The 15,510-nt window shown below is 32.3% G+C and overlaps 1 protein-coding gene across 2 annotated transcripts in view; it reads right to left on the minus strand.

Moving 5' to 3' along the window:
• LOC148618736 (uncharacterized) overlaps nt 1-15,510 on the minus strand; it is a 65,186-nt gene that overhangs the window by 18,998 nt on the left and 30,678 nt on the right. For both annotated transcript variants that reach the window (XM_088577916.1, XM_088577917.1), the window contains exons 10-31: nt 15,233-15,452; nt 14,634-14,783; nt 13,947-14,295; nt 13,283-13,577; nt 12,248-12,374; nt 11,627-11,851; nt 10,973-11,173; nt 10,286-10,557; nt 9,993-10,116; nt 9,371-9,589; nt 8,925-9,081; nt 8,175-8,455; nt 6,527-6,727; nt 5,162-5,291; nt 4,614-4,648; nt 4,257-4,398; nt 3,725-3,939; nt 3,153-3,320; nt 2,720-2,903; nt 1,683-1,922; nt 785-1,005; nt 2-107 (exon numbers count right to left, since the gene is read on the minus strand). In XM_088577916.1, coding sequence (XP_088434042.1) covers nt 2-107; nt 785-1,005; nt 1,683-1,922; nt 2,720-2,903; nt 3,153-3,320; nt 3,725-3,939; nt 4,257-4,398; nt 4,614-4,648; nt 5,162-5,291; nt 6,527-6,727; nt 8,175-8,455; nt 8,925-9,081; nt 9,371-9,589; nt 9,993-10,116; nt 10,286-10,557; nt 10,973-11,173; nt 11,627-11,851; nt 12,248-12,374; nt 13,283-13,577; nt 13,947-14,295; nt 14,634-14,783; nt 15,233-15,452 — 4,262 coding nt within the window. The remainder of the gene's footprint in view (nt 1; nt 108-784; nt 1,006-1,682; nt 1,923-2,719; nt 2,904-3,152; nt 3,321-3,724; nt 3,940-4,256; nt 4,399-4,613; nt 4,649-5,161; nt 5,292-6,526; nt 6,728-8,174; nt 8,456-8,924; nt 9,082-9,370; nt 9,590-9,992; nt 10,117-10,285; nt 10,558-10,972; nt 11,174-11,626; nt 11,852-12,247; nt 12,375-13,282; nt 13,578-13,946; nt 14,296-14,633; nt 14,784-15,232; nt 15,453-15,510) is intronic.

Below are 15,510 nucleotides of genomic sequence, written 5' to 3' on the forward strand. Positions count from 1 at the left end.
CCAACAGAGACCAAGTAATGGGATATCCCGGATGAGTGCATCGAATGCCCTTCTTCTTCAACATCAATAAAGGAATCCCATGTAACGTAAATATCTGACGAGGATGTCTGTGACAAAAATGACATCGTTTTAAAATCGAAAATACCTTACGGTTTTTGTTATTAAGACAAGCGTTAGTGCTGATGGGATGCTTTTGAATAGAGTACGACATTGATACGACATTAACCAGATTAAGGCTCAATGTCTTCTAGAAAGGTCTCATCACTCCAAAGTGTTCATGTTCCCTATCCTACTTTATCTTTGGCCGCCGAACATATTTTGATATTTTAAATTAATGACGATTTCATGTCTGGTAAATTCGTGCATTGTGCACTTTTATGACATCATTGTAATGTATGTTATATGTTATAAGAAATTTAAAATGTAAACAGGAAAATAATAACACTCTATGACTGGAGCTTCGACATATATTGGAACATTACATTCACTGTGTCATAAATGAGCATCTAAAATATTAATACTCATATAGACCAAATACCTATCTTTGAACCTTTGTATGGAATAAACTTTTTACTAGAAAAAATGATATTTGTGTAATCTTCCGTCAGACTCTGCCTTTGTTTGGTGCCATGGGATTTAATATTAAGCTATTTAATATATTATATTTTCTCTATGTTTTTGTTATGTGTTTTAAGTTTCATTATTCGATGTAATGACATCTAATTTATTTATCGCTAGTCCTGCCTGTTTCGGTTAGTATGAATTTTGCTAATAAGCTATTTACCTGATATAAAAATTCCTTATTTGCTCCCACCCAAACATTTCCTCCAATTGGAGCTGTAAGGTCTACTACTACACCATCACTGCAGGTCGATACAGCATCTAATATTTCTGTCCATTTTTCATGTTGAATTTCCTTTCTTTCAGCATGGACACATACAGCGTATCGTTTTCCATGTATAAGTTCGTGAGAATCATTGAAATGTACATTGATATACCTGTGTTCTTAAATTTTAAAGTACAATATTTCCTCAAATCAGATATTATTGAATTTCACATTTCAGGCGTAAGTTAAATGTAGTAACAATCTTACAGCTTTATTGGCTTATAGTAAAAATAATTTCGAAGAATTATAGCAAGAGCAATATTTGGAATAAGGCTTTGAAATGTGAGTGGTTTGTTTTGATAGTTTCATTAAAATTTGTATATCATTCATGTCCTTGAATATGAGGTTTGTTTGTATTTTCACTTTTGTGAAACACCTATCATAATTATACCACATATCCTTATTATCAGACATGTCAGTTTTCTAAACCACTCCAATTAACATAAAAAAGTTGTACCTCCATTAACACATTTGGTGATTCACTTATACCATTATGTTTATATGGTCTCGTACAATGCTTATTACATTAATACTTATACAGCCAAAAGAACAAATTTGATGATACTATCAGGAATATTTCTCAATATTGGCTTCATTTGGCTGTTTCATTTTACCAGAATAATCTAATTTGATCATATTTCTGGTATCATTTTACCTTAAAGACTACATTTATAATAGTTGAACACGCTAGATGATTCCTCTGGTAGCACTGTATATGTGTAATTTTGATCTGTGATAGTTATGGTAATATTTTACATTAGTGGTCCACAATATGACTCTAATAAAAACAATTTACCTGTATGACCACATTTGATGATATCTGGATGAGAGCAAGAATCGGTGATAACAAGATCAGTGTAGTTTCTGTAAAATGTCAAAGCATCATTTGGTCGAACTTCTAAAACACCCCACTGATATAAATCGTGGCGTAAAGATGGCCACACAGCTGATAATACGTTTCTAGTTGGTATATAGTCTACATCTGGTAAATTCCATGGTGTGTTAGGTTCTAACAAAACATCCTTTAATGATCCTTCTTTTAAAAAAAATTATAGAATTAAAACTTTAAAAGAAAAGTTTTAAATCAAACAAATCGTTCAATGCCTGGCATTTGGTTGAAGATTGTTTTATTTGCAATCATATCACATTTCCTACGTTTATATACATTATCGAATTCATAAAGAAAAATATTCAATGTATTGTTCATTTTCAATTTTCAACTGGCTTTCACCCAATTTGGCCAATTTTGTTGCTGAATTAGACATATTTCCTCCCTTACAACTATCCTCAAATTGTTTGTGTGTGAGATACAGGAAAATGTATGTCATACAAGAATTCCACGAAAGATATAATTGTCTTCTCCAAAGGATATCTTTAAGTATTTTTTTTATGATTTTAAGAATATCTTTGTCATCTCGAATATCCATAATGATATCTTTAAGTATCGTTTTCATGATTTGAAAATGCGTTTTGTACCAACAAATGTGACTTAGAAAAATAAGTTAATAATGTCCGGACAGGCTCTTTTTAACTAATGCATTTGATCAATGGTCAAACACAACCAAACCATCCATCAGCTCAAGGTGGCTTATCTAATTGCATTTTCCTTTTAGGGTTTTTTTATTTTGTAGTTTTTTTCCCAAGCCATTTCATCTCATTTGACAATTGTTAATACTGTATACATTTTACTAGAAAAATATAAATTCAATAAATTGTTTCTATTCTTTATCTTACCAAATATTATACCGCATATAGGTTCATTGACAGAAGTAATATATCTGACACGAACTTGTCAACACATTATAAATGTAAATTAAGCATACTTGTACCTACCAGTTCTTCCAATAGCGTCAATTACTGCCCTTGGGATGATCTGGCTATGGTCATCTTTTATGCGACATTTCTTTATTTCTGTCTGAACTTCACTCCATACACTAGCCTTATTGTATCCTCGTAAAGCAATTCTTTTACACTTTGCAAAATCTATTTCATCTTCGAGGATGATGTCAAATTTTACCTAAATATCAAGTTTTGTATTATTTCTTTTTTTGTAGTTGGGTAATTTTTTTCAAATGTCAGACATTTCATTTATTTTACAGTCGTGTGTTCAATCTTCAATCAAAGCTGGACAGAAATACTATCGAGTGCTCCACACACTCTCTTATCCATTACAATAAAAAGGAAAATACACCGTTGATACAGAAAATGATTTTACAGAAAAGTAAATATTTTGATTACACGGAAATCTAAAATTAGAATAACTCACATGAGTATTATTTATCCTTTGAACTGTTAAAACCCTTTCCCACTTTTTATAAACACCCGCTTCTCTTGAACCGTCGACAATTGCCCATTCATAAAAGTCGATAGCTTCTTTGGCTTCCGTTCTGTCTTCTATATCAGGGTCATACATTTGTTTTGTAAGGACTGTCATCTACAATACAAACTACTAGGACATTGTTTACTTAAAAATAATTTAATCAAACAAAATAAAACAAGATACAAAGGTAGATTTGATACGTAAAAGCCGGGTGCTTTAGTGTCAACATAGTTAAAGTGGAATCCATGGAAACACTTTCGTCAGGCAATCTCTTGATCAGTCGTAAGATAAAATAAACAAAAACCAAATTTGCCCGTAGCACAAAAGATAATTTTTATATACGTAGCACAATACTCATTAATTAAATTCAGAATACACAAATAGTTCAAACTATCGATAGTGTTTATTATTGTGCGCTTTTTGGAGTTAAAATGGTATATAATACAGAACATACTCCTGAACAATATCAAACCACTGTTTCTGTTGAATTGCCAAGTTGTTATATTGATCAGTTTTACCTTCGACTTATCTAGTTGAACTTCGATATAGCCTGTAACTGGGGCAGTAGGTACTACTGTAACACCATCACTTCTCAATGGAGGAAAGCAAAGATTGTCAGCACATAATTTTATATTAAACCTGTAAGTTCTTCCCGGCTGAAGATCTAAATTCCCTAGTACTGCTACTTGATGACTTCCAATGTATCCATACTCAATAAAAGTACTCCAGTAGTCTGTGTAAAACAATTTAGTGTATGCATGTTTATATGAACATAGTGTGGGTCATATTATTTCCAGCCAGTTTCATGTTTGGGTGTTAATTTTGGTCTGTTTATTAGCAATAAGTCAATAGGTATAAAATGTATGGTAAATGTATGAGCCATAATGAAACTTCTATTAATACTGCTAAAGAAATTGCTTGACATAAACAAGTTAATTTAAATATAGGGCGCACTATTTTGCAAATGTACAACATGTATGAAAGTAAGCGATATATTTATTCATTCAACCATAAACATTGCGTGCATGCATATAGTGTTATTTCCCTAACCTCCAACGGGTGATCGTATATCTACAGATATCCAGGAACTTCTGATAACATCGTGTAAAGCTGTTGGAATATCCCATTTAGCAAACAACGTAGTCGTTGAGGTTTGGTAATCAATATCTTGTAGGCAGTCCTTCAAAATATCCTACAACCAAATTTTCACAATACACATAATAATTAAACCTTAATTACAGTTATTAAAGCATCAAAGCTTTATTGATTGCTCATTGGTGTAAGCATTGCTGTGTGCAAGCCAAACGGGTGCAAACACCAAATCGTGTATCGTGAACTTCTGAAGCAGTAATTTTTGTCGGCTTGACAGTTAATTAATAAGTCTTAAAATTTGATTATTATACTTACATTTGTATGATGACTTTCGTTTAGACTTGTTTCATCTACAATGAAATGACGGGAGATGTTACCAGTTAAACTAACGTTATTCAAGGACATTTTTAAATTCATATTGGTATATTGTTTGTATATATTAGTGTGTGTGTGTTTTCGGAGTGGAATACCGTTACTGTAATTATGTATAATCTATAGTAATTATACATTTATCTTAATACTATTGACATTAAAATTATAGATAAATCTCGAACCAGAATGGCTGGTTAAATTTTATTGCACAAAAGTTTAACTGATAAATAATAGTAAGGTCTCTAATGGGAATATTAAAAGATGAGTTAATCAATGGCTTCTGACATAAAGTTATCTGATTAATGTCAATCTGTAAACTATTTATCTCTTGTTCTATACTTTGATACTAAGCATTTTTCAGATTCAAAGAGTCGATGCAAACCAAAAAAAAAACATTATAATTTGATGATTTATTAAATAATCAGCAAATTCAAATCAAGAAACAATTCATCATCTTCCGTACAATGTAAACATAACATGTTTCTACGTACAAGTACAAACGGGACCGTCGTGTATTGAAATTCCTGATAGTTTAGTTCCGGTGTCAACAACCATTACTCCATCAGAATATGACTCAACCGTACCAGCTGAAGTAACGGCTTTCACAGTGAAATAATATTTCTGAAACATTTTTTTAAAATGAATATTAAACATAACTCTGTTCAGATCACATCTTACAGTTACACGCAGTTCTTGATACCATTGTAGAGTTTACACTTATCTTAGTTTGTATGAAATGCATTTAGAATTCAAGTAGAATGAGGTATATCCTACATACGGTCTATAATGAACAAATATATGTAACATATACAGACATTTATTTTGAAATATTGATGGATCAACTTCTCAGATCTCCCTTTTATCTAAATTTTAGGGCTGTGATCGTTGTTTGTCAAAATGCAAAGGGAATTGAGACAAAAATAAGAAAGAAGTTCTATTGTTATACATTGCATCAAATATACTCATTCTACATTATCTCCGTATATTGTGTGTATAATCTATGAAATTTGTTCTGCAAAACTGTTGTATGGTTTGAAATTTAATTTACACCATACATCAGCACAATTCTCGTCCCGTTCAGGATCCCAATTCCCATTCCTAAACTCAAATATACTATAGAATATGTAGATTATGTAACATCCAATAGTATCCTGTGTGATATACTTTCCACCGAAAAATAATACCAAATTTAATCCGGGGATATTTTATAGTTAAATGTTTTCCATGACTATTAAATTGTTTAAATACCCAACCTTATGATAATAGGATTTAACACACACATGTCTGAAAGGGTTTTCTTTAGAGATACTATAACTTTTTTTTTAAAAAAAGGTCGGGTTTGGTTTTCTGTTGGGTAAACATAGTTCACAGTGTTGTACGTGTTAATGATTTGGAAAGTTTTTTGATATGACATATTATCCAGGAATATGTTAGATATTAATTTTCATCAAGGATGTTTTTCGATATTAATAAGTATCCTGGATGATGTTTCATAGGATATTTTACATATAGTTTTTCATCCAGGATACTATTTACTTGATATTATCCATTTTATCAAGAGTATGAACTCTTCATATGTGAATTTTATTCAGGATTTTATTTAATACTGTAGTATGAAATAATATCCTGTCTTCAATTGGGAATACCTCTAGCTTTTTCATAACAAACTATAGTAATTAAAATATCATTGTTCAAGTAGTGGAAACAATTTGATAGGTGTGGAAACTTTTTCAAAGTGAAATAATATCCTTCGGAAAAACAATTAATGTGAAAGAATTTCTACAGGATAAGATTTCATCCAGATAGTATTATGTCTTAGAATTATATCTATTCAAGAACTATTCATGTAAAGATACCTGAAAGGAGACGAGTTGCAGGTTCGTAAATATAATTCGATTGATAGAATCATCAATGTTGTCTCTTTTGGCGAAATCACAGTCTCCACTAGTTGTTCCTAAACAGACTATGTACATAACAGGTAGATGAGGATGACGAAAACCTGTCCATTGCACAGCCAAGGTATTAGATTTTTCCGAAAAATCGACATCTATTACATCCTGTAAGATAAATCCAATGTTCTAACTGGGTTATGCATCTGATCAGATGTATTTACCTACTGCATGAACATTTATACATTTCATTGTATGTTCGATCAGTAAAATGAAGTAAACTTACAGAAGAGATAGAAAGAGTAATAATCAAAGCAAATAAGATGCGACCTAAAAATAAATAGATACACATGCCAAAGAACATGAAATGAATTGAATAATACGTCCAAAGAAACACAAGTAAATAAGGTACCCGGACAACTAGAGGCTCTTTAGGGCCTAAATCGCTCACCTGGCTCGATAAGCAACATTCATTTTTTTGTAAAATCGGCCATATTTTTTCTTCAATACAATTTCCGAACGCTCATACCTAAGAAACAATCATATCAGTTTTCATTAAATTCTGTCCACTAAGGAGGAGCACATCTTTAAAGTAATTAAATTAAAAATCGCAAAAATATGTCGAAGTAGGGCAATATTTTTAACGTTTGCTCAACAGATCTACATGAAAATATGACCACAGATAGATATCACCATGCAAAATATTTATTTTTGTCAGTATTTGGCTAAACTTAAGCATTTTGGAAAAATACGTGAAAAACTCCTATCTTAGATCTATATTCTTTTTTTTAGTAACGGCTGTCATGTTTTTCGACAGCTTACAAATCCCCACATCTTTTCTGTACGGACATTTGGTACTAATTGGTTTGGTAGTGTCAGAGGAGAAGATTTTTGAAAGAAATGACATTTAAAATAGCGAGAAAAAAAGGTCAGTAACTCCAACTTGGCTTAATAGGTTTACACAAAAATTTTGAACAGCGATAGATCTCATCAAGATAAATATTTCAACCTAGTCAGAGGTCGGCTAAACCTTACGATTTTTGAGATATATGCTAATAACTTCTGTCTGCCCAAAGTTCTAATTTCAGTGTGGCGGCCAAGATTTTCTACTGATCAAAAACCCCTCTATATAGAACACCCTAAGGAACTGATTGCAATAGCTTACATGGCCATTTGAGCAAAAATTAGCTAATAAAAACCTAAACCATTGAGCGTCCTCTGCTTATCTAGAAACATCCATCGAAACGCTAATAGGAAGTCATGTCAAGAGTAAACGAAAGAAGAAAGGAAAATATGACACGGTGAACAAACAAGTTCTCATTTTGGAAGATTGATACACCATAGTTCATGATAAATATTATAAAACTTCTGAAGTGATAACTTCACAGATGAAGCAGCATACTCCTCTTTCCTGAAGCCTTGTTGTTTGAAGTCTAGCACGGTACAAAGGGCCCTGGTAGTGTCGGTAAGCTCTGGCATAACGTATGGTATGTGATATGAAAACTCCATACACAGGTGCTAAGGGATGTTGCCACAGATGAAAGGAAAAATTGACAATACGGTATGAAAAGTCATCACATTTGTCACATTTATGGTTCAGTACAGTGAAACATACCTTAACATTTTTGTTGTTGACATCGTTTGGATTAATATCATAAACAACACCCACTGAAGGCACCTGGACATCATGTATATAACCCTCAGATGTCTTTGACGTGCTTAACCCTGCTAGGTTTGTTACTTTAATTGTCACATAATACATGTCATGAGCGTGTAACTTAGAATCTAACACAGATAGATCGATAGCTGTACATTCTGGTGGAAGTGTAGGCGTACATTTAGAGTTATAATTCAATGGTTGGTATCCTGCAACTTCTGTGCGGTCTTTAGTTTGTCCTTAAGTTAGATATAATTAGATTAGTTATTTGATTGATTCATGATTAATAGAAAAAAATGTACATTAAAATCTAAGCAAATCTGAAAAAAATAAAAATAGACCAATGCGCCAAACAGGATAGAATAAAATTACGTAAAATTTAAGTAAAGATAAACAATACTTCACACATCTACAGTTGACTTTTAAATAGCCCCTGGAACTGCTAATATACCATTTCAGTGAATAAGGCAACACACTATACTTTAATGGGCATGGGATCCGGACTTGGGATTTGAGTCAAAGATTCAGCGGGTATAATTTACAGTAATGTGTCCAAATCTTCCACTTAAACTCGGGCAAATATAATAGCTTCATTATCTTGTTATAGTTTACTCAAATTTAACACATTATACAGAATGGGTATTGTTTTTCCTGACAATGTACTTTTGATCCGAGTAACAATTAAAAAAAAAGCTTAGTAATATTTACCGATTGCAAATTTAAAATTGAGGAGAAAATGGTCCTCGGTGTCTTGAAAGGCTCCTTTTGACCAATTTGCAATAAGTATTCCGTCCTCGTATTTGACATCTATTGTTGATCCATGATATGTTGGAGGTGTCACATCTATTATAATTGGTCCAATGCTCTATAACATATGGAAGATTACCTTAATCTGAATACAAAATGTTTGTAATTCCTTATCCATTTTATTTTGTAATAATTAATATGTTTCCCGCCTAAAAATGTTATACAATTGCATTATTATAGGTTAAAAACAGGAGTTCATCGATAATGAATTTTTGAAGAATGTACTGGACATAGCTTCTTAAAATATTGTCAGTTGTAGATCTCACATTAATCCCTGAAAGACACAGAAATATCCATAGAATGTTTGGCACAATTGTTAATTATACTTTAAATCATTTATTTCGTACCTGATATCCGGACAGTCCACTTTTACTGATGCTTTTTATGACAATATAAAACAAAGTTCCCTCTGCTAGGTCTGGATTATCTACCCTGATGTGACGATGATGTTTGGTTGACCTGAACGGCAAAATATCAGGGGCAGGGCTATGTCTGGTGGATGCAAATCCTATTTCATAGTCAAACACAATTCTCTCCTCATCTACTGAGTCCCAGGTAATAACCATCTACAGACGATTTCAATGCAGTTCATAGTTGTTACAGTAACATTTATCAAACATGTTCAAATAAGTCATATTACTGGTGGTAATAAAAACTAACAAATAGTTGTAGTTAAAAAAACAGGTTTTGTAAGAAAACTAATATAAAATATTTATACCTCGTATTTCTTTTATGACCATTATATAAATACTTAGGTAAAATTAATATCGTTAAGTTCAACTTAAATATTACTTGTAACTACATGTATTTATTCTTAAACGTACTAATGATATTAGACTTGTTTCGGTGAATTAGAAAATCAGTCTGACTACATGTAATATAATATTGTCTAAATTTAATTTTTAAAGGAAGTTAGCATAGCCTTGTGTCTTTGTAAATCCATATAACTATTAAAGGTATGATACATACTTGAGATGTTTGGGGAATTATCTGTAACAGGTTAGAAAGGGATGTCTGAAGCTGATTACATGTCACTAAAAATGACCGAGTTTCTGGAATCAGTTTAATATCATCTACTATCAAAGGACTGGCGCTACAAAAATGTAACAGTTACTTACAATACAGTTTTAATCTCAATTAATTCAGAAGGCCGAACACTTCAACAATATGTTTAAAAAAAACCATACAACAAATTTACTTAATATTTTATTAAAATATAACCTTTTAAAACCAGGACAAAAAGACGATCGTAATGTATTTACCTGCAGCCTGAAGAATGATTATATGGTGCTCGTGTCATGTTCTCTGCCAAAACCCACACTTGACCATCCATGTCTTCAATGAGTTGCGGGGCTGTTCTTGATCCCTCAACAACGACATTTTTCACAGATGGTGTAATTTTTACTATGGTGACACCATCTGAACATACAGCATGCGAAGCATCGTTTGCTCTGTTCATAGCCACCACAGTAATAAAGTAAGTACCCTCTACAGTGGCTGTGTGGCTGACGGATGTCAGAGTGGTTTCTTTTATCTATAATATAATTATGTTGAACAGATAAAAAAATGTGTGTGACAAGTGTTAAAATACATATATATGTTTTATTTTGATGTAAATATATTTTTATCGGGTAAAGATACTGACATTATCAACAACATGAATCAATGACATACAATAACAACAGTAAAATAAAAAATCAAGGTAAATACCGCTATCTTTATACATATGGTAAAACTGAGAGTAGAAACATGACTGTAGATTTTTCTTAAATAACAATAAATAGAGTCAACCACCCTCGAAATCACTGTTTTTACTGCATGTGCGTTTTGCAGTTTTTTTTATCAAATAAACCAACGGAAAACCTCAATTATGAAGGGAAAAGGCAAAACATTGGTCATCGATGTTCTAAACCATTTCATCTATGCCTGAGATAAAATAATTTATATACCTGATCACTTGTTAAAATATTCTGTTTGTTTTGACAATGATCTGTCACTATGTATTTGTAATACTTTACTCCGCTCTCTGGGTCAAAGAACCCGTCCCAGTGAAACTTCAATGTTAAATCCTGCTGATAGTCGACTTCTGGACTTCCTGTTACACCATCATGTACACTGCCTTCTTGTGGTGGACTAGTATCAATAGTTATCTGTAACAAAATGGTTTATCGTCCAAATAAATTGACTAAAGTTTGGTGATGTGATTTTTAATGTCCAGTACGATTATATACTTTTAATTGAAATTTCTTTTCTTTGGCATCGTCACAATTTCCTTGAAAAACTTGAAATTGAAGTTAGTTAATGTCAAAATAACTTGTAGACGGCAAAAGTTAGCCTTAGGATATTGCGAGAGAAACAAAAACAATTGAATACAGATGAAGCATTCCTTAAATGATTTCCGAACACTAAATTATATTTAAATGAGTATATGTAGAACTTGTCTTTACGACGTTAGTACATATAGATAGACTATATATTTATAAACACTGGATGTCAATGGTTTTTATACTACTTCTCAGAGCTTAGCTATGCTCTCATTTGGATTTTGACAAAGGGAGCTTAGTTGACTTTTTTAAAGTTGTTAAGGGAATCCAATTATTTACCTTTCGAGTAAGTACCGAAGTCAACATTGCCTGGTTAATCACTGTGATCTCTATAAAATAATCTGATTCGTGGAGGCCCTTGTCTTTACCTGGATCAAGACCAGCTCCGAGTACTATTTCCGGTTTAATATGAAAATGTCGATGGAAACATCCATGGTATAATGTACAGTAACAATCAGGACCACGAGGAGCAGCCTCGTAGAGATCTTCACACAAAGTAATATTCTTGAATAAAAGTATGAAATAACAGTTGCAATAAAACTGATGTTTTGGATGAAATCAAGTTTAATCTACTTGTTAAAAAGTTTTTACAAAGAGACGAAATTAGGAATATTTAGAATTTGTTTAATCGGACAATTAATGATATTGATCTAAGATACAGTCTCTCTCAACGTAAATATTGAATGAAAGCATTTGCCCTTAAGAACAATATTCTAAATCTATGTAGGAACGATGTTATCAAATCATCTTAGAGTCATGAAAGTAATACATTTCATAGATATTAATTTCTTCAATTTTCACCCAATAAAATGTAGTCACGAATACTCCATTTGTCATAACTGTTGCACTTCACACCTATAAGTTTTAAGACGTGTGTGAATTTGAGTTGAAAATACATACTTCTGCATTGCCCTGAGCGAGGATATGGGAACTTCCATGCAGAATATCACTTCCTGTAAAATTATCGTATAATTTCCAATGAACACTGTGGAGACCGCTGTGGTAATCAAAAGCATCCCATTCAAACCTGTTGGTAAAAAAAAGGAAAATTGACGAATCAAAATAAAAAAAAACGTCAAATTCAGCTCTAAGAAGATAATTTTTTTAAGATTAATCTTTAATTTGCGTCAAGATCAAAATATTGAAAATCCTTTCAATCCAGTGCTAATTTAACAGTATTCTGTTTAAAAATAACCGATCTCTGTGTTCTAGAACCATGATAATAAAACCAAAAGCTGAACTAAACTACTATACTCACATAAATAACATACTGTTAAAATTTGAATAAAAATATTTTCTACGACTTTATTGACACTTACCGTCGTTTAAATTGTCTTAAATGACTTGATCATTCGTTTAGCCAAACGGCTTCTCCCTGAACAAGTCGCTTTTAGCTTAAATCATGCGTAACAAATCCTTACGGGAAAATCCCATACTAATATCCGCCATGTTGGTTTCTACGGGACGATTTGTTTACAAACGAAGTTCGTAAGTTCCCGTCGAACTCCGGTGACAATCGTCTGCTTGGTTAACTTCTCGGTATTGTACGTTGTTCGCGTAAAATAAATCCGAGATATCCGAAATAACGCCGAAATGCATTCTGGGTTCTTCGGTTTTTGGACAAACCATTTAAACGTAAACAACATCTCCTAGCAACCCAATCACTGTAAACATGGCCGACTTTTTACAATGTAAATATTGGCACCGAGAATTAAAATCTGACCGGAATTTAACGATTCAATGTTTAGGGAGAAGGCGTTTGGCTAAACGAATGAGCAAGTCATTTAAGACAATTTAAAGGACGGTAGGTGTCAATAAAGTCGTAGAAAATATTTTTTATTCAAATTTTAACAGTATGTTATTTATGTGACGCCGAGTATAATACTTACTGACTACATATTTTTTCAGGAATATATTAAACTTAAAATTGCTCACGTCATTTCTGTAAAGTCCTCCAAACGGTGTACAAATAATTCTGTTTTATTCCCATATGACAACCATAAGTTTTCTATTACTGGATAGGTTACATCCCGATATACTGTAATATAATCTTCAATATATTCTCCAATTATGTCTGTTGCTTTAACGAAGATGTCTAGTTTCTCACCATCTTCCCAAACGACGTTAAGCACTTCCGTTTCCTGTAAAATATCTATCACATTGGTGTAGGCTTTGTACGACTTGACATCTTCACCGGATACTGTATAGTTAACGTCGAATTTAACAACTCCTACAACCAAAGCATAATTAAGAAGCTATATTATCGTGTTCGATACACGTGGACGTCAGTTCAAATTATATAGCACGTTAACATTTGCGTTGAGTCTTGACGATATACAAAACAACCATTGTGTATTCCTAAATCATTCAAAACAAATTTATATTTGACGTAGGTTTTAGGAGATTTTAAGAAACCGCGTTATCGCAAAGGTTTTACCACTTATAAGAGAAGTAATAACTTGTTCAAAACATATGTCACGACATATATAAAACAAAAGGACAATATTTTTCTAATTCAATGCTCGTTTCTTTTTCCTTTTAGATATACAAGAAAGTATGTTTAAGCCAAAGTTAAGTGTAAATATTGGCGAACTACTACCTTTGACATTAGTAAACAAATTAACAGTCCTTCGTTCAAAGAAGTCGTCATATAAGTTGTCTACGTGACTGTTGTTTTCCACTGGAAATAGCCATTTATTCAAATCATGTCTTTTATTCATAAATCTTCCAGGCCACGTGACATGAAGCGGAGTTGTTTCTGAGACTACCCATGTCCGGTTGGTATCCATGGTGCTCTCCTTGACTATCGTTCTGGTTCCCTCTATTTTTTCTACTACTGACTGGTCATCAAAGAACAATAAGGATCTCGTTGACTTATAGTTTCCAGCCTTATCAAAAGCTGTTAGGATAATAGAGTACATGCCTGGCTGTGTTACATTAAATTCACCCTTAAGAAGAAAAAAGTAATATGGTATTATTATCAAGAATATTGCAAAATATTACTTGCGTATGGTGAAGAGTTGTGTCAGGAAAGCTTGTGCGGGGGTATATACATCGTTATCAGCGGGAGTTTTCAAATTATCGAAATGACAATGCTTAATTTCAATACAAATCCTCGCTAGAAACTATGAATACAAATGAAGATACATCATAATACAACAATAGGAACAGATAAGAATATTTGTGACCGAAGTCAACATGTTCCTTTGTGAATGTGGTATAAGACAGTGATAGATTTCTCTTTTTTTTTTTTTTTTTTTACTTTTACGTTTTACAATATCCATACCTCCTTCAGATTTGTCTCGTTGGAATGAAACAACTTGTTTGCTTCTCTAAGAAATTGTCCATAATCGGCTAGGCGGTAAATTTCGTACTCATAAAAATCAACTCCAGCTAAATCATCTGACCAAGCTTTCCATGTAAACATTATCGATTTCTGGAGAAATTTAAAAAATTCCATTTTAAATCAAAATGCACTTGAAACATATATTCATGTATCTTGAATGCCATTGAAAAAATCCAAAACTAAATCTCCAATATCACCATCAAGTTTTCTTTAATAAACTCGTTCCAAATATATAATAAGACAATAACATAAAACAAAGCACGGGACACAAAATTGATGAGACAGACAACAATTGTAAGTAACAATAAAAGAGCAACTTCAATAAAAGAAGGATGACTTCGGGAGTTTTGGGTGGAGACGTCCTTTCATTAATGCTCAATATTTTTCAATCAGCGCATGGAAAAAAACGAACATATACCCGACTAAAACAACATTTTTCATTTTAGGATTGATATGTTGAAATTCAAAAGAATTTCTAAATTTGATTAACATGATAACTAACTGTTAACTATAAATGGCTTTAGTAAATTTAAAATCACCTGATCGGTGACATCCGTTACATCTATTGGTGAGTCGGAACAACCTCTGCCAAAGTTCTGTAGACAGGTATAATAAGGAGTTACATAATCCCATTGTACAGTGTAACTCCTTGTTGTTGTAATACCCAAGAGTGATGTTCTTATTGTTGATGTCAAAGAGTTTTCTCTGTTCAGATATCTTAAGTAACCTCCATTGCGGGCTTGTATTGTGAAAATAAGCCTTCAAAATAAAAAAAGAACATGATTATAGAGCATAATATGAAATTATAAAAAAGTGC

The sequence above is a fragment of the Perna viridis genome, chromosome 4, assembly GCF_037379345.1.
Source record: "Perna viridis isolate PV_CMFRI_1.1 ecotype Kerala chromosome 4, ASM3737934v1, whole genome shotgun sequence".
NCBI classification, from domain to species: domain Eukaryota; kingdom Metazoa; phylum Mollusca; class Bivalvia; order Mytilida; family Mytilidae; genus Perna; species Perna viridis.